Below are 25,181 nucleotides of genomic sequence, written 5' to 3' on the forward strand. Positions count from 1 at the left end.
CAAAAAAGGCATAAAAGGTCAACATGCAGGTTTGCTAAACTTGTTTGTAGCATTTGTGCCCACAGAGCTCTGTTCAGATCAGTACTCCTAATCAGATCAGATAATGTGGCCGGAGAGCAGGGTATTATTTCTGGCATGTTTTTGCTGTGAAAAGTGCTGCTGTGTGGTGAATTTCACTTGGGTGTATCCAGGGAGTGACAGGAGAGTTGCTTCAATAAAGAATCAAACCTACCTAATAGAATAGAAGGGGAGGGGTATTGAAATCGAGAAGATGATGCATCATGCAAAACAAATTCACTTGCAGTGGTCTTTACCTGTGCTCCCCCCCCTGTTCCAATGCTGGAGTTAAGAGATCAGGCTATCCTTGTTCCTCCTTATAGCAAGAGCGCAAGTGCTTGTGGAATGGGACTGAGGGGCATGTGTGTTTTCCCGGAATGTGTGTTGCCCTGCAGGCTGTGATCTAACCTTAACGCTGTTTCACTTGACTTTCATAGAAGATTTGTATCAATCTGTCTGAAAGATAAAGGAGCCTAGCTGAAACCACAAAGCCAGCCGCTAATGACAAGCTTTGCTGTAACCCAGCCAACACAAACGCAGACGGTGATAGGTACTTGATTATTAACCCAGCTATTCAATTTACCTACATCCTCACTGTAATTGATTGACCTGAAAACCAATCGACTTCCCACCAGCTCACGGCACATACTGAGGTTTAAAGGGGCAAGAAAGTTGGGGACCCAAACTGTTAAACTAGCCTTTGAAAAGTAAGCAAATACTGTAGCTCTGCCATAAAGAATGTGAGTAATTGTGTCTTCTGCAGTACGGTACTTCCTGCTGTGGTGAGTGGGTTACACTTGTGCAGCTCAGGGCCTCTCCCATGTGTAGTGCATATTTACCGAAGGCTTGTCAGAGTTGTATGCAATCTTCTCGGGCACATTCTTTTCAACCTGTTGCCAAGAGCTGTTAAACAGCTGCGATATGCATTATCAGAGACGCTCTACCTTGAGAGACAGGCAGAAAATGTAATCACGTACAGGACTGTGTTAAGCAGTGTTGCCCAATCCAGGTTTTATTACAAGCTTGATTAGCCGCAGTGTATAGATAACAAACTTAGGTGTGTCTTAGTAAACTCACATTGAAACCAGGAATGGATGAAACTATTATGCAACGGGAGTCTTATTTCCATCACTGACCCATTAACTCAAATATTAGTAGACCCTGCAGGTCACTGGGATATTGTAATGACTGTGTACAGTCAGCAGAGTCCAGTGAATTAATATCCAGAGCAGCTGAAACTCACAATGTATTCAGTAGCACACACTGTTTCTTAATGTTCATCTGTGTATACTGCATCATTGCAGTACTGGTAATTGAAATCAATATTATGAATAGAGCTCATTCCAGCCTCTTTGCAGTCGCAAAAAGGTAACAATGTGTACAAATGATACTGACCTAACATACAATAATGGGGGGGAGGGTGGTCTTTTGTGCACTACGCAAGTTGATGACATCATAGTGACTTAAAAAAAAAACAAGAGACAAAGCAGAGTCTGGGTTTCTTCTCCTTTTAAGTGGAAGTAATTATGTTGAAAATGAGCTTGGCCCCATATCCGCAGAGATGTTGGATGAAAGCCTGAGTTAACTCCTCTGTCCGTTCCTCGGGGGGAGAGCTGCTATTTTTAGTTCTTCCACCCTTTCTGCCTTATCTGTTGTGGCATCTCCCGTTGTTTGAAAGTGACCTGTTCTGTGGCGAATGGTGACGTGATATGAAGAGCTCCTGGCTTGGGGATTAAATGCAACAAAGGAGCTTTAGGACCAGGATTTAAAAAAAAAAAAGCATCACATTCTTACTGCTACGTCAATGAGTGGTAAAAGCAAAAAGCCCCTACAGAGTTCCAGCAGTAGGGGGTGTTGGGCTGCTTATTTTTAGTGTTTCCTAATAATTCAATTAAAACCATCGTTAGCAGACCCACTCGGTGCATGTTCAACATGCACAACACATGTATCTAACATGGTCTTTCTCACAGCCGCGGGCGTGCACGGCTAGAACTAAAGACAGGCACGCCAGGAGCTGCTTAGGGTTAGAACGTAGTGTGTTTTATTTGTTTATGGATTTCTTCCTTATTCAGAGATACACAAGCATGACAGGTTTGTGTAAATTGCCGTGCCTCATTTTAAGTGTTCAGGGAAATATGGAGGGATTCATTTCGGAAAATTGCCAGATGTTTGGTACCTTTATTAAGTGTTTACAAGCACTTAAAACTACAGCATTGTAAGTATAACTAGAAGTTGAGTTTTCATTAAAGGTAGCCAGATGGATTTTAATCACGCCAGCAGTGTCTGATTCATAGCCAAATGCCGTATCGCTTAGTCAATTACTGAATAGCGTAAATGATCATCCAGACTATTAATACATCTTGTTTTGACTGAAATAAGTTTTCATGTGCTTTCTTCCTCAGTCCTAAATAGTGGGGTTGTCAGGGTGCTTGATGGATGAACAGCTTCTCGGGGGCACTTTTTCACAAGGCCTCGACAGCTTGGAGCAGCAGCAATTAGCCAACTGTGCAAAACGCAGAATTGATGGTTCTCTAGCAAATAATAATCAGATCAAACAGCTCCGAGATGGAGACGGCGATGTTTACATTCATACACTGTGTTAAAATGCTTTTTTTCTGTGATTAATTCAACTTTTATTTAGTTTTAAGCAGAAAAAAAAAACAGATATGCAATATGAAATCATTACTACACTGTAATTTAAAGATATTTCTATGTGGGATAGCCTATGCTCTTCTTATTAATAAGAGCTGCCAGCGTTAGTGTACACCTCAGGAAACCTCCAGGACGTTGAATTGCCTGCTGCTAAATACATCGGCCTATGTCACTGTTTAGAAATCTGAGCTACCTAACACCAGTGCTGTGTCTACAGTTTTGTCTGTTAAATGTCAGAGAAATGCCCACACGGCAAGCTATATTGTAGAAAAAATGCATTTTGCTTTAGCTTAAGTTGCAAAGCCAGCATAATTTGTTTTTAGCACAGAGCGAACCCTATCATTGTTTTGCAGTTGCAGGGGTATTGGAACAAGAATGCATGTATCAACATCTATATCTTTCATGTTAACTGCAAGACATTACTGAGGGTTGAAAAGCATTTTCAGGTCAAATAAAAAAAAAAGAAAATTAATAAAGGGCTGTGCCTGCACTCATTCTCCAGTTCTTCAATGGCTCTGGTTGTTGATAGTGGAGACAAAACCCACCCGATAAATAAAATCAATAAACCAGTTCTGCTGCTCTGATAACCATAACTGATGCGGCAACGATACAGTTCTGTTCTACAGTACAGGACCGTCCTGGATCATTGTCTTTAATGGGTCTTCTGGGATGGAACTCCAGTATTAATAAGTCAACCGACCAACCAGCAAATGAGCAGAACAATTTGTTCTAGCTAGGTGGCGAAGCAGAGAGAGATTAGCGCTGAAAGATATTGCTTTGTGTTTTTTTTTTTTTTATTGTAGTATTGCTAGCTGGAGGCGGGCAGACAGACGTTTGTAAACATCCTCCCAAATTGAGTTAAACTCTAATGATAGAAAAACGCAGGGTCCTGTTGTGTGCATATCTAACGGTACCACTGTCAGATTTACTGCCAGGTATTGGAAAAACATACAACACAAGCTTTTGATGTGGTTAAGAGAACAGCTCCCTGCACCCAGGTCTAGTACCATGCAGTGTGATCTGTGGCCAATGTCATCCAGGGACCTTCCACAGCTCTAACCACCGTTCCACCAGATCAGTGGCACTGTAGTTCTAATATAACTAAAAGCACAGTGTCTTTGTCCAAAGAACAAAGCGTGATTTTATTGTGTACTCTCACTTGGCATTGTTCTTGCAGTCCGCATTCCAGTATACACTTAAGAATATCTTAAAAGAATATAGGCCACTTTGCATTAATGGTGTATGGTGAGCTGAGGAGCTTATGGATAAGGTAAGGCTGTTGGGTACATACCATGCTCGTTTCTGGCTTATTGACTTGAACCAGCTTATGAATACGGGAAGGTTGTTAAGTACACACTGCAAGGTGTTAAAGCTGCAGACTGAAGAACTGAGGAATCATTGAACTGAGTGCCTTCTCCCAAGTGAGAAGAGGATTGTGCAAGAGTCATTGAATTTCATCACTTTCAAACACAGGCGTGTATTTCATTTAGGTGTTACCAGAGGTGTGGGGGGCATGAATAAACCCTAGTGAGTTCACAAGTTCACTAGGATACGCAGAGATTGCATTACAGCTATATGACAGTGGTACTGCGCTTTAATATATAAATAATTACAAATCTGTGAGCTGCTGAGTCTGCCTCAGTGTTTAGTATTAAATCTGCCGATTTCGTCACTTACAGGACTCTACAGTTTTACTACATCGCTATCTGTAAGTGCCGCAGTCAATTTCTTATAAATCACTTACAAACGTGTATTACTGCCGTATCTCTCAGAGCGTATCCCAGGCTTTTGGGCATTGTGTTTGTCTGTCAGGAAGCCTGGATCCGTCGATCATAGGATGTACAGTATAACGAACAACATTTACTGTTACAAATGCTTCTGACAAAGCCATTTGTCAGACGACGCAGAGTCCAATGATACAAGAAAATAAATATTCCTGCTACAGCAAACAAGATAAGCTTTCGAAGGATTTGGCAGTATAAAGGTTTCCTCTTTGGCGTGTCATGTTTGTGGATGTAGTGCACAATGTCGTTTTTTGTACCAAACTTGGAATCCGAATTAACAGACTTTCCGAGTTGGGCTGGAGTGTAATTTCACCTTGTCTGAAACAGGAAGCCCGACAGCCTCCAATTACACCGCACAGTATATTCACTTGGGTGGGTGAGCTCTGTGCTTTCTTTCTTGAGTGGTTTTGATAAACTCTTGTGAGGATATGTCATAGTTCGACCTTTTTAAAGCCAGAAACGCTGATGTGCAAAGCCTCCAATGCAAACAACACAGCTTTCCCTGGGCTGCTGAACACCTCCTGCTGAGAGCTAATGAAAGTGAAGACCAGCAGTGCTCATGGGCATGCAGTATGTTATAATCCCAGTCAGAGAGAGAGAGTAAAGGGATCGGAGTTGCACTCTGAGTTTCCCTTTAGCCTGCAATTACAGGTTCAAGTGTGGTGATTCGCTCCCCCAAATATACATCTTGGAGCAAAAACATTATTGCTCTGGCTGGCTAAGTGAATCTCTTAGGATGGCAGGATATTGAAAGTGCATAATGCTATGCAATATGCAGGATTTTTTTTTTTTTTTTTTTTTTAAAGCTAATCAGGATCCGAGAGGAAGAACTTTTCTGCTAACTCTGAGACTTGATTGAGCTGAGGTGAAGCAAGCAATACTATTAAGGCTTATCTGTATTATGATAAATGCAGCTAATTACTTTAGCAGCCATCGCCTTACGCCCTCCTTTTCATTCTCCACGATCGCTGCAACCTCAGTGATGGACAGCCACGTTGCTTGTCTATTCTGCCTGGAGAGACACACCTGCGATGTCATTCTGTGCTCAGAAACAAGCTAATTCCCTGTCCTTTTAATCATGCTGTCTCAAGAATTAGATTGAACAAATGCATTCAACTGGTGCAGCACCCATGCCCTGCTTGTAAGCATTTGTATTGTTGCAGTACAGTCTGAACATGTGACTTCAGATCTCCAACTGCGCAGTTTCCAGTCATCAGTCATTAAAAAAAAGAAGAGAAAAATAATAAATCAGTAAACTAAATCATGTTGCAGGAACGACAGCAACCAATTACGTTTCTCTCTTAAAAACCATTCTCTGCAACAATCCACACGGGATTCAAATAGAATGATCTGCAGGGCTAACTAATAAATCATCTCTTTAGGAGTGCCAGGTGTTGCACTAGATAAAACTTTGAAAATAGATTTGGGTGGTTCGGGAGGACATTGGGGGTCAGTTTTAATGAGCAAAGTTCTTTCTGTTGGCCCTGAACAGTATGTAAGGAATCATTCTGTACCACTGTTTCACAGTGTTCTAATTAAAAGATCACCTTGAGGAGTCTGAGTCTATTCAAAGGGCCTTTACACTCTCGAACAATGAGGCGCTGAAAACTCTGTCTTCCTGAAGGTATGAGTGAGCATTCGCAGTGTCTAACCGGCTCATGGAAAGAAGCAATCCAAGGCCACAGTGTTCGATTCATGTAACCCTGCTAACTAATTCAAACACTGTGTGCAAGCTGTAGCTGTCCAGCTGAGACACACAGCGTTGGTGTCCTAGTTATTTTAATTGAACTATTAATAATAATAATAATACAAGCAGTAACTATATTAATTCTAATAACAGGAATGATAGTGACGCTCATGATACAAGCTGTTCTTCACTCACTTGTGGCTCCTCGCCCTGCCCACACTACACTACTTAATCAAAGCCAGTCCCTTAATTCCCAGTCACGGTTTCAACAAGTAATGATGGCGCAGTGTTTGGGTACTGTGGACAGGGCATTTTATACATTCCAGCTGAGGACCTTGTTCCAGCCAGGTCCTGGTTTATTTAATCAAACAACAATTAAATAATTCAGTTTAAACAGGATAACAATACATAATCAAGGCTTGATTCACTTATTACAAATCTGTCTGGAGCCAAGCTCCAGACTGTTCAATTTAATGATTTAAAGATCTAATTGTAAAAAGGTCCTGCACTAGAGTGGAATGAAAGTCTTAAGAGGAGCGTCTCTGTTTTAAAATGCTTGCGCAGTAGGGGTATTACATGCAAGCCCACTGATCAGGTAAAACTAATCAGTGGAATTTTAGCTGGTGGTTTTTATTTCTGTAAGGCTGTTTTAATTTTTTTTAATTTTATTTCGGTTTCTGTGTGGCTTTCAGTCTCTGCGCTCGTAAGTCACGGTGAAAGCCTGGGCTGTTCTCCAGGCATGAAGGGTTCAGTTAACTGCTTGCGACACGCATCATTAATCTAACAGCTAACCTGAACAGGAAAGGAGTGATTAGGAATCAGCACAAGGATACAAAGCCGGTCTGTTCAGGGCTGGAGTGAAGATGATTTTGGATTTTGTAAGCTGTTACTGTATCTAAAAGAACGCCTGGTGATATAGTTGGAAATGATCTTGATCACTTGTAAAAGGAAATAAAAGTGTCTTTATGGAGGGCATTGCTTTTCTGAAACACCCACCATAGGACAGCAATATGATCCATTCATTAAAATCCTGCCCCTCTAATTGTCTTTACACAGTAAAGTCTTTAATTAGCTTAGGGACATTATATGAACTAATGAAAAGGGATTATTTCCGTGTTATAGCTAAATGTCAGCATAAAAAGACAGAAATACAGTACATAGTTTCTGCAGCAAGAGCAAAGATATCTAAATACAAAATAGCTGTGTCTACAGCACAAGAGGGAACAGGAAGTGCATTTTTCACAGGGGTCACTGACTCTCTGAATCCAGCCAACAAGAGGCAGGAATGCTGCACTTCAGAGCAGCTGGGGCTGGTCTGATAACTTTCACATTTGAATTCTTCATGCCTGTACACTTCCAGCAAGCCAGAGAAAGCATATCGGCTCTAAGTAAAATACTTTTGAAAGAGGTCCTAAATTCCACCTTAAAATGCAAGTGCTGTTACATATATGGCAGACGGGCTATTCCACCAGCATTATGTGCCTGGGTTCGAATCCATCTCCAGGTTACAGGTTTGTCTTAGTTGGGGCTCCTCTTAGCCCCCAGTGAACATGAGTACATATCACAATGCCCCCTCACAATGTGGCACAAGTGTCAGTCTCTGCTTGAGAGAGCGCTACGCAGGAGGATGTGGTCTGGTCAGGCGTGGTCATATTAGGGTTGAGATGTGAAGCTGTGGTTTCACATTCCCTGTCAATATCTTTGTATTACAGTTCTTCCCTATTGTATTACTGCTCTTCTGTTTGCCTTCATGAAGCAAAGACATTATTCTCAGCTCCTTATTCAGACTGGCTTTGTTTGGGAGGATCGTTGTTTTATACAGGATCCTCTCTTGAGTTAATATCTGGTTTGGTAACTACATTGGGTAAAAAGCTTCACAGAACCTCTCTCCATTATTAGTACAAGTTCAGTTCAAGGCCCAGGGGGAGTTCACGGACCCCACAAGCCATCATTTCTTTTTTGTCCACCGACTGTACATCGGATCATGTGTCATGAGCGCTAGGCTGTTTGGTTTTGGATGTTCAGTAATACTGGCTAAATAAAACCTATCAATTACTCTGTAATCTCGCAGCTTTAAGGTTCCTGTCTGTGACTTTAAAATTTAAAAACTGAAAGCTTCATTGGACAGCACCTTGTTGAATTAGTATTCTCTTAACCCCACGGACTCTAAACTCCCCTTGACTTTTCTCCTGGGGGGCGCTCCAGGTTTTTAGTTATTTAGTTTTTGTTTGTTTTGAACAACTTCTCTCCTCTTTTTTATTTTTTTAATCGAGTCCTTGTTCTGCAATACCCGGTGCTGCTCGTCTGAGAGCTGGTTCCTGGCCAAGCCTGCATTGGATCAGCATTTGAGCCAGGCTGTCATTTCACAGAGGAGCAAGAAGCTGTGCTTTTGATTTCCTTCTTCTCATCTCTGCAGTAACTGATCTTCCGAACATGAGCGGTCCCAGAGACGCCAGGAATGATCTGGATTTCCCAGCAGCCAGACTGTGCAGGGTGATAATAAGCGCCTGTATTGCAGTGTAATATCACATGGGTTAAGGCAGAGGCTCCTTAGCTGATTATACAGCATCTCCTGTTTTTCCTGAGCAGTCAGGGCAACAGTACAATGGCTGATTCCCTCATGAACTAGTTACAGGACCACCTGCATGCCTTATTTCCCACTTCCTTTCTTTAGCGTTCACTTGTGGTATTTGAACAGTGCGAGGGCTTTCAGCTCTTGAGCTCCTTCACTTTGAAACTCACTGCCATGCTGAGTCTGTCAGTATTTTTGAATCCAAGTCAAAACATCTCTGTTTGACTTGGCCTTTCACCAGCGAGCAGTTTGGGTTTCTTTTGGCTTTCTGTTCATTTTTGGAACGCGCCCTGGATTGCTGGCACCTGAAGAACACTATATAAATGAAATTGGTAGGGTAGGGTATGGTTAGAAACTACTGAGAATGACAAATTCTGCTCCTTAAACCACACAAGCTGGAAAACCAGTAGGTACTTCTTTAATGTCATTTGCTGTTTTTTTTTGTTTTTTGCATGGTTTAAAACTGTATAGAAACACCCACCCAAAATAAGCACATGATCACTTTAGTATAATACATATTTAATAGCTGCTAGTGGTTGGTTGAGACAACAATTGTGGTACACTGACTGGCACAAGATCAAATGGAAAGCTAATCAAATTTCTACTGCATATCCATTAACAAAAATGTATTTTTAAAAGCAGGATGAAAACAGGACTAATGTGTTTCATATGGGAAAGTAGAAATTTAATTTTGAATTTAAAAAAGCAGAGAGGTTTTGAAGACAGAAAGACAAGAGGGGTCTAATGGAAAATGTCTTGCGAGTTTACATGGGAGTAGATATTTATTCTATTTATTTCAGTGACTCTTTCCTAGTTGCTGGAGTTGACTGTCAATGCCTGAAACATTCAATGTGAAGGATTAACTCTGAGTTCAGCTTTTTTATGCATTGCAATAACATAGTCCTGCCTGTATTCCTGTCAGCATGGGTCTAGCTACAGCACTGCCTCCCCAACTCAAGCGCTATATACTCCTCTAGTTTAGAAACACTAAAAGAAACACAGTACTTTCAATGGCAAACATTGCCACTAGAAGTCTTTCTCAATGTCTTCAAAGACTCAAAGATTGAAGACGTTGAGAAAGGCTTCCAGTCCAAATGTTTATCATTGCATTGACTGTATTCTTTGAGTAGTTCTTAATGCAGCAGTGTTAAGTGCTTATGGATCATAGTCTACTCAGTAATGCATTTTGAATCAGCCCAGGTGAATGCCCATTAATTGGTAGAGTCGACAGACTTTCGAGTCCCTGGCCTCAGGCCCATTTGAGTGCTGTGGTAGAAAAAAACATAGGTGCCTGCAGAAGCAGTCTTAGAGACGTGAAACTGACGTCTTTGAGAAGAGCTGTCATTGAATGTGCTCTGGTTTTATAGAATGTGCCCTTGTCATCAGTTTCTTCTAGAACTGTTTTAACAAACTGTTACGTGTACAAAAATCCACTAATTTCCCACTGGCCTTGGTAGTGGATGGATTTCTTGTTGCTCGACCTATTTCATGTGCATCTCAAACCTGCCAGTGCAGCAGGTACTGACTGCCATGCGGAATTTTAAAATAGCAACTGAAGTTAGATAGCAACTGCCCCGCGGACGTAGTAAAATTTGACTGCACTGAAGTTCAAACAGGATGATGGCTCTTTGAATTCAAAACGTAATGAAACCATTCCGTCTTCCTTTCGCATCAAGGCAGGGAGAAGTGTGTGATTGCTTCACCCACCATATAGAATCTGCTGACATGCTCTGTCTTCATTATCCCCCCTGATCACTTGCATTTTTTCCTCATGCTGGTGGAACTGTGCTCACCCTTAGAAAAACACTCCAAATGTGGGTCAACTGTCCAACGTCTCCCATGATGCAGTAGAGCATGCTATCCCCACCCCACTGAAATGCCTGGTGATGTCACTGCGTCTACAAATACACAGTGCTGACAGGGAACAACCAAGAGCAACATTGTTGCAGTGGCAGTGAACCAGAATGGCTCTAACGAGTGGAAACCCATGGAAAGTTGAGGTTCTAAGGTCTGGTGCTAAGGCTCTGTAGCACTGTGGACTGGTGCAGAGTCAACGCTTCTGTCCCCCCTGATACCGTTGAGAGGAAAGCTTGCTTCGTTTCTGGATGTTGATCTGAATGGCTTGCCTTTGACCTCCACTGTGCCTGATGAATCGTCTCCTCTTTTTTCCTGCTTGAGAGAGTCCCGGGACTGAATGACGTGGTGTTCAGGTTTTCGCTCGTCCTTTCATGAGCACTGTGTTCATAAATTAAACAAAAAAAAAAGTTATCTACCAAATGCATCATTTGCATATTGTTGTATTTGGTTTCATGGTTGATTTGCATATTGTTGTGAGTAAATTGATTGAAGGAAAGAAACCTATTCTCTCCCCAAAACCCCCACGTCGAAATAGTTGAGTCCAAACCGTTCAAGACATACTCTACAAGTAAAGTTCTGTCCACGCTTGGAATAGTCACTACTGGAATCCAATATCCATAGCGTGGACAGAACATTACTTGTAGAGTATGACTTGGGCAGTTTGGACTCAACTATTGAATAGTCTGTTCAGCCAATTGGAGGTTTGCACAGCATAGTGGTGACCAATCCGATTGCAGTGCATTTCCCATTTGCATGCTACTCTCGTTGCCCTGTTTGTCCAATGTTCCAGCACCCCGGGCCTGTAGAATACTGATCAATCTGGACTTAATCTCATGCTCCATCCCTGAATACTCTGGGCAGAATAAGAGATCCTTATTCTAACCCCTGTGCTTAATCTCAGCTCCTTTAAAGAAATACAACAGGAATTCTATCTCTTATTGGCCGCCTTCTGATTACCAATGCTGTAAAAAACTAAACTACCAAAGAAAAGCTTATATATTGTATGACCGTCATTACAGGCGCTCATCTGCGCAGATTCACATCCGTATTGACAAAACCAATCCAAGTAACTTGAACATCGCTACAGTGTTGATTTATTATTATTATTATTATTATTATTATTTAAACAAAGTAGTTATTGCCTGAAGCCTGCCTCTTCACCCGTCCTATTAAAGTTAAATTACATAGGGTTAGACAATCATTTCTTAATGGAGCTTGCTTTTTTTCCCTTGTGTTCAGAGCACTGTGTAATATCTGTATTTAACTAACTGTTAGGAGCTGGGGTATATGGATCCTTTACAGGTGTGGATGCATGTACAATTCTAAATGCTTGTGGGGAGCTCCTGCATGATTAATACAGAGTGTAAGGGTGGCAGTACAGTATTAGAGGCAGCGTTATTTGGCTCGGTCCCCTCCCCCAAACAGACATTGCACTGCCTTGATTCCCCGGCAGTGGTAGTTTGTGACGTGTTCAATACTGCAGCCCCATGGTCCCAAAAGCACTGAATGCAGGCCTGTTTAATTCAGGTACTGTAGGATGTGGAGTCCACAAGCAGCTAGCAGAACATGCAGTTGTATCATGTTTGCTGCTGTATAGATGCATCATCAGGCTGTGTGTGTGTGTGTGTGTGTGTGTGTGTGTGTGTGTGTGTGTGTGTGTGTGTGTGTGTGTGTGTGTGTGTGTGTGTGTGTGTGTGTGTGTGTGTGTGTGTGTGTGTGTGTGTGTGTGTGTGTGTGTGTGTGTGTGTGTGTGTGTGTGTGTGTGTGTGTGTGTGTGTGTGTGTTTGAAAACAAACCGTGCAGGTATTTCTAGGCTGTTGATGCCATGGTAACTACACTTATTTCTGTTGAAATCTGTTAATGTTTGTGCTTGTGATATAATTTACTACATAATTAACAATCTACCATTCCTTTCTATTTAGTATTATTTCTGTTTAGTAGTATATATGCACTAATACTACTGCACATAAATCCTAAATATTCATGCAGGTGGAATCCAACGAATCTATGCAGTACTGTGTACCGGAGGGTTAAGACAGATAGTATGAAGCACAGCAATCCATAACCACAGAAAGTGTGCCCTGCATTCTAATTAAAACACAGACAACAAAAAACCCACACCCTGCTCTGTGTGAAACTACTGTAATGCCTTCGCTTTCAGTACCGACGACTCCTGTAAAGAAATGCAAATAAACGAGGTCAGCGAGCTGCAGCAACGACAGCTTCATTACATTCCTGGAGTCCTTGCTGGCTTTGGAGCACAGTTTGTTTGAGGATGTAGACATGGGGCCAGCTTGGTCTTTGCTGAAATCACTCATATCAGATACAGTTTGTAATCTGTCTCTCTTACTGTTAAACTCCCATCGATCTGTCTTCATTTTGATGATAATCCGAAGGGAGGAAGTTTACACTGCACACTGCACAGGGTTTCCCCTTTGCTGCCTCTGGTTTTCCATCATTCGAAGGCTATGATTGCTCTGGGATTATGCATTATGTGGAAGCTGATGTTCTGGAAAAGGCAGGGAGAGTTACATCTGCCAAAAGCCATGCAGTTTTTATAAATGTATGCAGACTGTGCACAAAAAAAGCAGTTTCTGCAAGCTACTGAATGTGGCTGCAGATGCACTGTTTATTTAACTGTGAAACAGACACTGTGCACTGGACTGTGGCAATTAGAATGGAGGTTACTCCCTAGTAATTGCATAATATATTTTAATAATGTCCCCCAGGGGATCATGTTTTGTTTCAGTGCTTTTCACTTTTCCAGTCAGTCTCTGGCAGTTCACCCAGGAAGGATTTCTTATCCTGTAATCTATAATGATTCAATCTTTTTCCTGATATATGCTAAAGAAAAAATTAACTAAAGTACCTGTCCTGAATTTACCTTCTGTCACTTGTGTTTTTTTTTTTTTTTTTTTTATCAAATCCGTCGGGGACAGCAGCTCCGGGGCACGCATTGTTTATGAAAATATAGAAGGCAAGTCGACATCAGTGTGAGCCACTTCTGTCATGCTTTTCAGTTGACTGGGTTCAGTCGAGGTGGCAGAGCAGCTGAGCAGTGCCAGGAACATAGAGATTTTATTATGTGTGGCATGCAAAGTTCATTCTTAGCAGTACAATACAGAAAGTGAGCGAGAAAAGGAAAGGCCGTGGTTGCGGTGAGTGAGATATTTATCTCGTGAGGGAAGCAGTATTAATCACGGACCCTTTGTGAATTATATTACAGTACTGAGACGCGCTCTGTTGAAGCACAGATGCCAGTCCATACTGTTAGCAAAACCTCCGTGCTTTAAACCCTGAAGCACGTTGCTTTAGTTACAGGTGGTGCTGGTGTGTTTCAGGCTGTTTGATATTAAGTGGTGGAAGCCATGTGAAGTAATGCTCAGGTTGCTATAAACAATTTATGTTGGTAAGGTGGAGTAAATAAACCAGGTGATTTCAAGTTGTAACTGTTAATAATACAGAGCTATAAAACTAAACCAATGCTAAATAACTTTTCTAAGTGCCTTATAGTTCTTTGTAATTCTAGCACTTTGCCTGATTTACGTGAAGCATTGCTGAACGCATGCAATAGCAGTAATGCATATTCAATCGGAGTGCCTACGCTGCTTCATTCAGAGCTGAATACTCTCCACTTCTGAAGACCATGTGGGGCCAAGTCTAAGTCTGACGATTAAATACACCAAACTAAATAACTTTTACTTTTAATGGGATGCCTAGCATGGCAAATCCCACCAAATACATGTTCTGGAATGGTTATGCCCTTAGATCAATAGGTTTAGTGCATACAGATGTTCAAACCAATCTAAAGGGTCATTCACATGTTCCAAGAGTTGCACGAGGCAGCATATAACAGGGTGTGCACTAGGAGCTTGTGCACATGGTAACCGGTTCCATCAGATATTCTTTAACAAGAGTCACATCCCCTGCTCCACAGCACTGTGCTTCACAGTAGCTATCCCCCGGTTGACTGATCTACAGGCTGTTTAATTTATAATGAACCTTTTTTTTTTTTTTAAGTAATCCTTTATTATATCATTAGTGTTGTTCCCAAGGCAACCAGCTTCACTGTCCCCCTGCCCCACATGACATTTCCATAACAACCTACCAGTTGCTGTAGGTCATGCTTTTAAATCCTCTTGGATCCTGTCGTTCTGAGTGTTTGGATTACCTCCCCGAGAAATGTACGTTGTGTTATATTGGATAAAGAGAGAAGAAAGTACCTTAAAGCATTGATGCCAACCCTATGTGCTGTTCTGCATGCTGTAGATAGATACAGTGACGACACCAAGGCTTTGTGATTCTGCTTTACATTGCGTTGGGGCTTCTGAAGCATTTTCTGTGAATGCATACAGCTTGCTTTGGTAACAATTACATTTACCTTTCTCCGGGAGAAATTCCTAAGAGCACTGCAGTCTGCAAGGTAGAAAAACAACATTGCAAAAAGACACACACACATGACATTTCAGCCAGGGTGTCGCCAGTATATATATGAAAACATTCCCTTTCTGAACGCATGCGATTTTAACAAGGGGGTTCTCATTGAACTCGCAGTGCCCCGCTGTTCTTTGCACGCTGCTTTCTCAGAAGCCTTGTCAGCTCTCCAGTTTGTTTAATTCCCCTTCTTGCCGCTCTGTGAGTAGGCATGGCTTCCGCTGCTTCTGTGCCTGCAGCAGCAGGAGGTTATTAATGTCATCCCAGAATGTTTGTTTTGTAGATGTGCTTATAAGGTAATGAACAACCTCATGAAAAGTGTAAAAATAAATCAATATTTATTTGAGCATTGCTTCTTTTAAATCCGCTCCCTAGACACTTACTAACATAGATCTGCATAATAATGAATTACTGGGCTTTGGCTGCCTGAAACCCAGGAGAAAACCGACAGCCGTCTCCATACACACAAGACAACTGTACTGACTGACCGTCCCCACCAACACTAACTGCATTTTAACAGAAAAAATCTGATGTTACAATTTATTCAGTAGCTGCTGTAACTTACAGTTTTTTTTTTCTGTTTTCTTTACAGCTATCAGTTCACAGAAAATTTCAAAAGTTCAAATGATTAAATATTGATATCTGAGGATGTAGTAGCAGGTAATTTATTTATAAGATGACTGGGGCATAGAGACGGCAGCAGGTGGTCCAGAGGATGTATTCACAGTTATCACAGGGCGTATGAGCATGAATATGAAACAGGAAATATAACCTGTCATATTTATGACCCAGCTCGAAACTGGTTTGCTTTCGGGATACAAAGAGGATCAGGGAATAGATTCCTCAAATCGGATTAGATTATTAGATATCAATGAGGCAATTGGAAAGTATTATTACAGAGTATACACTGTGTACAAATATACTATATTAGAATGAAACAATATTGCCTTCAGAGGAACGTTTTTCACGGCCTCACAATCTGAATGCTTTGCGTCTCCAACCACCTTCAGCAAAGTAGGTTAAACCAACTGGGAGCATAAAAAACTAGCCTTTGAGGCGTTTTCTAATTGAAGCAGCTTGCAGCTCTGAACTGCTGTCTAGGAGAAGAGTTTGCAAGGAAACTGTCTGCGATTGTTTGGCGTAACAAAAGATCCCTGCCGAGTGAGTAAAGAAAATTGGACATTAAAAGCAGTAAACCTTTGTGTAGCCGTGACAGCATTTTATTAAAAGTAATCATGAAAGCAGACAGGCTTATTTCCTGGAAGGTTTTTAAAGCACTCTCTTCTGCACAAAAAGCGACTGCTGGAATGGGTCGAAGTTTCTGAATCATGGTTTGTCAAGTGTGAAGCCACTCCACAGGTCTATCAAAGCCTATTTGAGCCCTGCTGTGCTTTTCAGTAACAATGGGATGCATGTTTGTGCCTTAGAATCCCTGTGCTTGTATTTTAGTGAGAAGTCCGGGGGAGACTTTTGGTCGTGAGGACAGTAAAACTGGCTCCCATTGTTACCCAGTGAAGTGGGAATGACTAACGTGCTGTAGCGTAGGCTTCACGGTGGGCTTGAACCACATGTAGGCGCAGCACAGCTCAAGGTATTAAGTGCAAATGCAAGGGCTAAGAGGGTTATAGGTCTGTACACCTGCATGGTGCATTGTGTCAGTAACCTTTATAAAATACCACATTAGAGAATTGGACTCCTAATATAGTTTCACCATCTCTTCAGCAATTTTCTAAAATATTCCCTAATATAAGACATGTGCTGATCTTGTGTGTTGGAAAACATGGATTGAGAATTGATTAGGGGTTTGCTACGCATGTGGACTAGCAGAGCTATACTGGTGTTCTTTTCTGAAAAGAGACTATGCAGATAGCAGACTGTTTGGTTCAAATTGCATGTACTGCTAACCACTGATAGAGACGATGCGTCTACAAACTGCCCAACAATGACTGCAAGCTAATGAGATAACAATGCTGTGGACTAGAAGGGAACAGGCTCTAGACTTCAGAGAGATCAAAAGAGATAATCCCACTGGCATCAATGGGGGTCGCAAGGAGATAACAAAAGGCAGATGTATGGACCTTTTGTCTCCAGGAGTGTGAAGAATGCACTGAGTTCAGAGGTTGTCACACTAGACCACACACACAGACACACACACATTAACACTCACACAATAAATTAAATTACCTTGACCATTGGTTAAGTGTCAGAGAAAGGGGAGGTGGACCATCTATACAGAAGGGTATTTAATGTCACGCAAGCATTGTAATTTTGAGTTCTGTATGTCCTGTACCTGGGACCAGACTCCCTGCATATTTCAATAAACCTGGCAACTGATTGAAGAAAAGGACTCTGTGCATTTTCTTGAATCTACTTACTCACCATCTATTTTTTAAGTACTTCATTGTGTATTACTGTACCGCACCCCCTGCTACACAAGTGCATACACAGATTTGCATGATCATAGGACACTGCGTAGTGACACTGCACTGACATCATTTGGAGAGGGTTTATTTCACTTTAACCACAGTCTTAACCACGGTGTCTGAGCTGCCAAATACCTGCAAGCCACTTCATTTACCTCTTGGGAAATGTGTTTGTAGAGGAGAGTGGGTCACAGCTGTGCACAAACATAGATTTCTGCAGTGAAGGTAAAAGTCATGCAGGGTATTATTTGAAATGACAGAGAGAAACCTGTTCCTTTCCATGCATAGCAGAGCCGCAGTAGCATCTGTAAAACACATTGCCGCTGCTGTTCACTCATCCTGATGCTCGCCCTGTCTCCCAAGCAGTGTCACCTGCTGTACGCAGCCTTGGATGGAAATAGAGACAAATGGCGTAGTCGTGGACCTGGGGTTTGGATTAGCTGAACATTTTACCAGCGCAGGCATCAATCACAGAGTGGAAAATTAAGTTGTGGTAGAAAAATAAAAAGGAACCAAAGAACCGTATCCCCCTCTAGTACTTTTATATAAGTCAGATAGGTTCCCTCTTCTTCTATTAAGCAGTAATAGCAGATCATGTGTCCCATGTGTCGTACTTGGCTATCGGTATGAATCCTCAGACTTGAAACAAGATACTGTACACAGTGTGAAATGGTAAAACTGCACTCTATTAACAGTTTGATTGCAGCTAGACTGCTGGAGTGAGTTTGAACGACAGCAGCATCATGTTTCACCTCAAATAATAGCAAAGGGAATCTTTGAACAAAAGTAGCGCCACATCTTGAATCATTGGCCCTGCTTTTGGAATCGATAGCCCCTTTTTTTGGAAAGTAGGTTGTTTTTGGAATCAGTGGCCCTTTTTTTTGGTTCCCAGTTGCCAGCGCTAATGAAATGCATTGTAAAGCCTTGATTAGCACTCCTTTAGTGGCTCTGAAGATGGAAAGCTGCAGTGCCCTTTTCTCCGGCGTCTCTCTTGCTGCTGAGCTGTGCCAGTCTGAGAGCTCACTAGCTTGTCTGGGATAGGCAGACATAAAAGAGGACACCCTGCCGGGTTCGGGTGTTAGTGGCGGGGGGCCTTCGTTCCCGATATGTCGTCTGTCTCGCTGCTTTTTTTTTTTTTTAAATGTCAGGCTTGGGTGTTACAGCACTGTGGACTGGAGGCAGACGTCTAAAATAAATGTGAACTTAAAAAAAAAAAAGTTGTAATTGTAGATTGAAATCTTTAAGGAGTCATTTTCTGTTGATCAGTAGTGTAGTTATTTCCTTTTTGCTTAAGATAACAATCATGATGCATGACGATTACACTCTCAATAGAGTCTAGACTCCTTAGAAAAGGACATTGAAAAAGATTTCTAGTGTGAAACATTTGAATTTTAGTATTTCCTTACATATAAAATGGAAAATCTTCAAGTTGTGGAGTACAAGGTGCTGTGCAGAAATAACAAAATCTTTCAAGTCATTCGTTTCATGATGCTGTTCAAATATAGGGGCCTCTTACCTGTCCAGTGCACTGCGCTGAACACTGAAGATTTCTTCCACCGCTGTGTTATCTTAAAATATCTTATTGATTTGTTCTTGTTGTTATTTAATTTAAAAAGTTTTGTGAAAGGGGAATCGTGCTCCTGTGATCCAGCCACTGTCTTTCTGTCTTGTTATAGTGCTGTTTGACATGTGTGAGTGTTTAAACCAGCAGAGGCTCCTGTGTGTGAGTGTGAATGTGTGTGTGCTTGTGTGAGTGTGGTTCATTATTGATGTGCAAGTGGGTTTCATTATTGAATCACATTTGATGAAATTATGCAGGCAACCCTTTCCGTAGGCTGGACTTTGATGTGGACCCTGCTTCATAAAGCCGACTTTCTAGCCAAATAATGACTGATTATCTGTGTATTTATTGTTGTGTACCAGCCTACAGTTCAGTATGGATTAAGAGCATCAGTTTACAAGTGAGAAGAGGCATTTCGGCCCATCTTGCTCGTTTGGTTGGTAGTAGCTTATTGATCCCAGAATCTCATCAAGCAGCTTCTTGAAGGGTCCCAAGGTGTCGACTTCAACATCATTACTGGGGAGTTGGTTCCAGACTCCCACAATTCTCTGTGTAAAAAAGTGCCTCCTATTTTCTGTTCTGAATGCCCTTTTATCTAATCTCCATTTGTGACCCCTGGTCCTTGTTTCTTTTTTCAGGTCGAAAAAGTCCCTTGGATCAACATTGTCGATACCTTTTAGAATTGTGAATGCTTGAATCAGGTCGCCGCGTAGTCGTCTTTGTTCAAGACTGAACAGATTCAATTCTTTTAGCCTGTCTGCATATGACATGCCTTTTAAACCCTGAATAATTCTGATCTCCCATGTTCTCCCATGTTATCTCCCATAATTCTTATCTCCCATTCTTATCTCTCTGAGGTCACAAGAGTAAAACGGTAACCACGTCTACACTTTTTTTATATTACGTGCCATTTCCCATGTGTCTGCCGAGTTCTGAATGCTGTCTAGATCATTTTGAATGACCTTTGCTGCTACAATGGTGTTTGCCACTCCACCTATTCATGTCGTCTGCAAATTTAACAAGTTTGCTTACTATGCCAGAATCTAAGACATTAATGTAGAGTAGGAATAGCAGAAGACCTAATACTGATCCCTGTGGTACTCCACTGGTTACCTCGCTCCATTTTGAGGTTTTAGTTGGTACTTTCTGTTTTCTACATGTTAACCACTCCCTAATCCATGTGCATGCATTTCCTTGAATCCCTACTGCATTCAGTTTGAGAATTAATCTTTTATGCGGGACTTTGTCAAAAGCTTTCTGGAAATCTAAATAAACCATGTCATATGTTATGCAGTTATCCACTGTAGATGTTGCATCCTGAAAAAATCAAGCAAGTTAGACAGGATCTCCCTTTCCTAAAACCATGCTGACTCCACGGACCCTAATTATCTTCATTTCCAAGAAGAGATAAGTGGGAACAGTGCCTATCATTATCACGATGGTAAACGGCGCTCCCCAGATGTTTTTTTTTTTTTTTATTTAAAAGCTGTTCACTTTCATCTTTCTTTTATGAGTAAATGACTTGTCTTTGTTCTGTAAAGTAGGTTGTGTTTGTGATGTTTATACCCATTGCATAATGTACTGGGGCATGGATTACCAGGATGCTCCTGTTTCTAAAGTGGCGCACATCAACGAGATTTTCATGGTTACATTTTTTTTTTTTTTTTTAAATGTAATAAATCAGGTATCATTTGGGTCATAGGCTGGCTATCAGCATTGCTGGCACACATTGCAGTGGCGTCTCCATCAGATCACAGTCACGCATGAGAAAAGTAAAACACAAATGAAAACACATCAAAGGCAGCTGTCAGCTCTCACGCAGCTCGTTAGAGGCAGGGATCTGTCTGCAAGTGGAACGTGTATTCTGTAATATATAAAAGCTGCACTTCCCTGTTCTCTAAAGGCGTCACTCCTTGAGAACAGACTTGCATCCCTTCAGAACCTGGCATTCTTGTGACATCGACACAGTTCCATCTTGGCTGCTGCCTACCCTTTGTCTTCACCTGTTTTTAAAGATAAAGGGCTGCTGCTTTGAAATCTGCATTATTCTACTCTAAAGTATAATTCAAATTGAACCTCCAGACATTTCCAGAGGTAATTAGTTTCCGCTTTAAGGAAGCAGGAGAGAAGCTGTGAGGTAATTAATGGTGGTCTATTAGCCTGCCTCACCTTGCCTCTGCATATTTAAAATCTAGTGCAAGTACTCCCTGAATGACGGTTTTTAAATGTCACCTTATTGCTTTTTCCCCCCCAAGTCTGGGGCACACAGACTATTGCTTTCTTATCCGTGAGTGTGTGCTCTGTGGGTCGCCTTTCAGTCAGATGAAGGGCTCCTGTTTTTGGTCTGGCTGTTTACTTAGAGATTAGTGGTTACATAAACCAAACCCTTTAGCAAATAATAGTGACTACATTGCGTAACTACGTAGAATTGTGCTGAAAGCTTGTTATTAAAAGTGCAATTGGCTACTGTAACTCAAAAGGTAAACCTGAATGACTTCAATACCTTTCCTTTGTTATAATGCTCAGCTCTATCTTTGCAATCAGATTCAATATTTGTTGGTGAAATGATAAGCTTGGCAAACGTAGTCTGATGGAATTTATTATTATTATTATTATTATTATTATTATTATTATTATTATTATTATTATTATCCAAAAAACAATGTATTTCATGTTGCAGGTGTATCTAGTATGAGTCTGGGATCAAAGCCAGCTGCAGATAGAAATTGAACATTGTGTCTACTTTCATAAATTAATCATGTTGTTGTGTTCTCTCTCTCTCTCTCTCTCTCTCTCTCTCTCTCTCTCTCTCTCTCTCTCTCTCTCTCTCTCTCTCACTCTCTCTCCAGTTTGCTGTTTTGTGGTCCACAAGCGGTGTCATGAGTTTGTCACGTTCTCATGCCCTGGTGCAGACAAGGGGCCCGACACTGACGTGAGTACCCCCTGTCCATGCCATTTCTCTCAGTGCAGTAGAACAGATCAACCACTACAGCTTGAGCAGGATAGACATGAATGTACAAGTCCCAGTAAACTATGGCTCTGGCCAGTGGATGAGGCCAATAACCCTAGCCCACCAGGGGGCGACATACAAGGGTATAGATGCGGGAGGGTTTCACGTGAAATGTCAATGAGTAGAAGCAGGCAGCTCAGCTATGTTATGTAAGTCACTTCAGATGTCATTATACAGAAGATTCATAAGTGCATCCTTAGGAGGAAATGATTATAACGCAATAGTGGTGCCACAAAACCTAGAACCACGCAGAATGATTGCAAACTATAACAGTAAGGGAAATGAAAAAAAAAAGCAATTAAAATTAATTCTGAAGCTTATTGCTGTGGGCGTGCTTCTTGCAGAATCTTCATTGGAAGGAAGCTTGCTTTAACGGTTTCCCCCTTCTGTAGGACAGCAGCGTGGCGTGCGCTAAGACAATGAGAGCAGAGAGATTTTCTATTTCATTAGGTGTTCAAATGACCGCGCAGATCCAGGCTATTGAATTTCATTTCAAATCCCTTTGCTCCAGTCTTCTTAAATACCTTTGTTGCAACCTTGAGTGAGCATGTCCTTGTAAGCTATTCTAGCAAGAAAAAGAAAATGTGTTCTATTTTAGTTTAGTATCGCTAGGATTAGTCAGATCATCTTGTGCTGTCCATTGTGGGGGGGGGTGGGGGGGTGGGGGGGGCTATTGTCTGTATGGCCCTCTTTATCCATGGTGAGAAGGCTGTGGCTACAATCACATTCCCCACATTTAGGGTGTTATTGTTTACCACTGATTCGAATGGGGCTTTTTGGCGTTTCAGTGTTTCCAGTCAAATACAACGCTTTCTTGCAATTACTATAAAAAAAACTTTCTTGCAGGTCTTTTTTTTTGTTTTAACCATAGCTATAAATATGCAAATGAGGTAAGATTTGTAGTTTTTTTTTTTTTTTCTTAGACTCCCTAGTTGTTTGTTCTTACTAGTACAGATAAAAACTAGCAGGTACAACCTCTACTTTTTTAAAAAAGGAAAAGGTGTCCGATATGCAGTAATTGTCTCACCTGTCTTCATCATTGAACTCGTGCAGCAGGTCAGCCAGGTGTATTAGTCTGGTGATTTTAAAGAACCGCATTGCTTTACAGAAGTTGAATTAGTCACCACACAGTTCCAGAAGCGACCTGTAAACTGAGCAGAGACTGAGTGTGAAACTTGTTTGCTTCTTACCTATTAGCTGAACCGGTGTCTTACCCGAGCTATTTCATAACCTGCTCTTTTACAACTGAAAGCCATGAATCACAATGCGCCCTGCATTAGAAATAGCGCAGCATAGATGCTAGTTGTGAGTTGAAAGGTCTGGTCAGTTTTAAACCCCTGTTCTGGTGTGGATTTGAATTTTAATGTTATTGTAGGTCTTGTATTTTGTGTATGCTACACTACTTGTGCTGAAAAGGCTATTTCTGCAAACAAGAGGCTGCAGAATCACTGTAATTTCAGAACAGAATGAAATGATCCTCCTGACTGCTGTGCTGCCATCACCAAAATATAGAAGATACATAGAGCCTGGTCAGGCTGGTCTGAAAAACGCATAGGAAGGTACGTCTGACGACATTTCAAGCAGCAAACATGGAGTATCTTAACCACAGCACTTAATTAGTAACAGGATCTGGGAAATTGTATCGTGTTGTTATAATCACAAAGTGAAATAGTCACATTTATTACACAGAATTTCATAAAGGTCATCCAGCGATCAGGTAAACCTGTTAGTCCTGTTATATTTTGGATAACTAGGGCCCTGTACCGCACCGGTTATTCCACTGGTTACCTGAAGAGTAAGGTACCTCTCTTAGAGTAAGTGGTGGAATTAAACGAGCTTTTCTCGTCTTGCTGAGAGTGCGTTCCACAAGCAGTGCGCCACCTGCTGTACACTTGGAGAACTACAACTGTTCTGTAGAACACATGCACAAATTACAGGAGGGGAACCCAGGGATTCTAGAATGGAAACTAGCGAATGGGATGCTGGAGCAGAGACCCCCTGTCGGTCCAGTTCAGGAAACTCCAATACACAGTACTGTAGAGTAGACTACAATTCAGGGGTGGAAATAAGACTCCCAGCATAGGGAAGCTTTGTAAAGTACAGAGAGGTACAGTATGGTAATGCACATTGAAAAATATGGCACATTATGGTAAATGCACAGTAAAAACCATGGGGGGGGGGGGGGGGGAAAGGTGGTGAAAACCTTGCTAAAATACAGAACCATGCAAACTGACCACATTTACTAGCAGTGTATATACAGTACCAGTACACATTTGAGAGTGATAGCTGTTAGGTGCACAGTGTTTTATTTCTTGTCATAGTCTTGTTAATAGCATCTGATTTTTCTGCAGCCTCTTTTTGTCAATAGCAGTTATTGAAGAGGAATGATCTACCATCCTCGCAGTGATTTTCAGTATGTTCTGGTCTCAGCTCTGCTTGGGGAAATGAACTGATAATTCCATTACTGTGCCTGATGACTTGCTCTGATTCTCGGGTTGCAACTAAAACAATGATGATGGAATAATTTTAAAGGAAAAAAAAGTTTTTTTTTGAGAGCTCGGTTTTTAATGACTCAGAGTTTTTGAGCGTTGTTTTTGATAGGTCACAGTTTGAGTTTCTGATTTCTCAGTTTTTGGTTGCACATATTTCAACAGTGCTCAGTTGATTGCACTTGTGCTGAATGGAATAATGACCCTTGATTACGCCATCAGCAGACATTCTCTCTTTGTAAGAGACTGTAATGGGCTGGGCTTGTAGAGCTTCACAGAGCGTACATTTTACAGGTTAGAGGTTCTCTCTGAAAAGAGCTGGGAGCTAGTCATTTCAATTGATTATTTTGTTGTTCTGTTGAAAATCCTGCCATGTAACAATCTTAACTGCTTGTTTGCTTTTGCAACCTAATAAATCAACCGGTTTCTCTCTGCCTGACCATTTCAAACAGTGAAATGTGATTGCGAGTGTGCATTGATATTCACATAGCATGAGGCTGTTCAATAACCTACAGTAGAGTTATTTATTACAGACACAGCAGTTGTTGTTTTCAGTATGCTTTGCCCACAGGAATACTTATTTAGCATTGTGCACAAAAAAAGTAATAGTCCTGTCAAGAACAATGTGGTGTTTTGTGAAAGTAGGCTTGTTTGC

The 25,181-nt window shown here is 41.4% G+C and overlaps 1 protein-coding gene across 2 annotated transcripts in view; it reads left to right on the forward strand.

Annotated features, from left to right (window-relative positions):
• The window catches only part of LOC121295549 (protein kinase C alpha type), a 103,321-nt gene that overhangs the window by 17,071 nt on the left and 61,069 nt on the right, over positions 1-25,181 (forward strand). For both annotated transcript variants that reach the window (XM_041220322.1, XM_041220323.1), the window contains exon 3: positions 21,877-21,959. In XM_041220322.1, coding sequence (XP_041076256.1) covers positions 21,877-21,959 — 83 coding nt within the window. The remainder of the gene's footprint in view (positions 1-21,876; positions 21,960-25,181) is intronic.

Source organism: Polyodon spathula, chromosome 20 (genome assembly GCF_017654505.1).
Source record: "Polyodon spathula isolate WHYD16114869_AA chromosome 20, ASM1765450v1, whole genome shotgun sequence".
NCBI classification, from domain to species: domain Eukaryota; kingdom Metazoa; phylum Chordata; class Actinopteri; order Acipenseriformes; family Polyodontidae; genus Polyodon; species Polyodon spathula.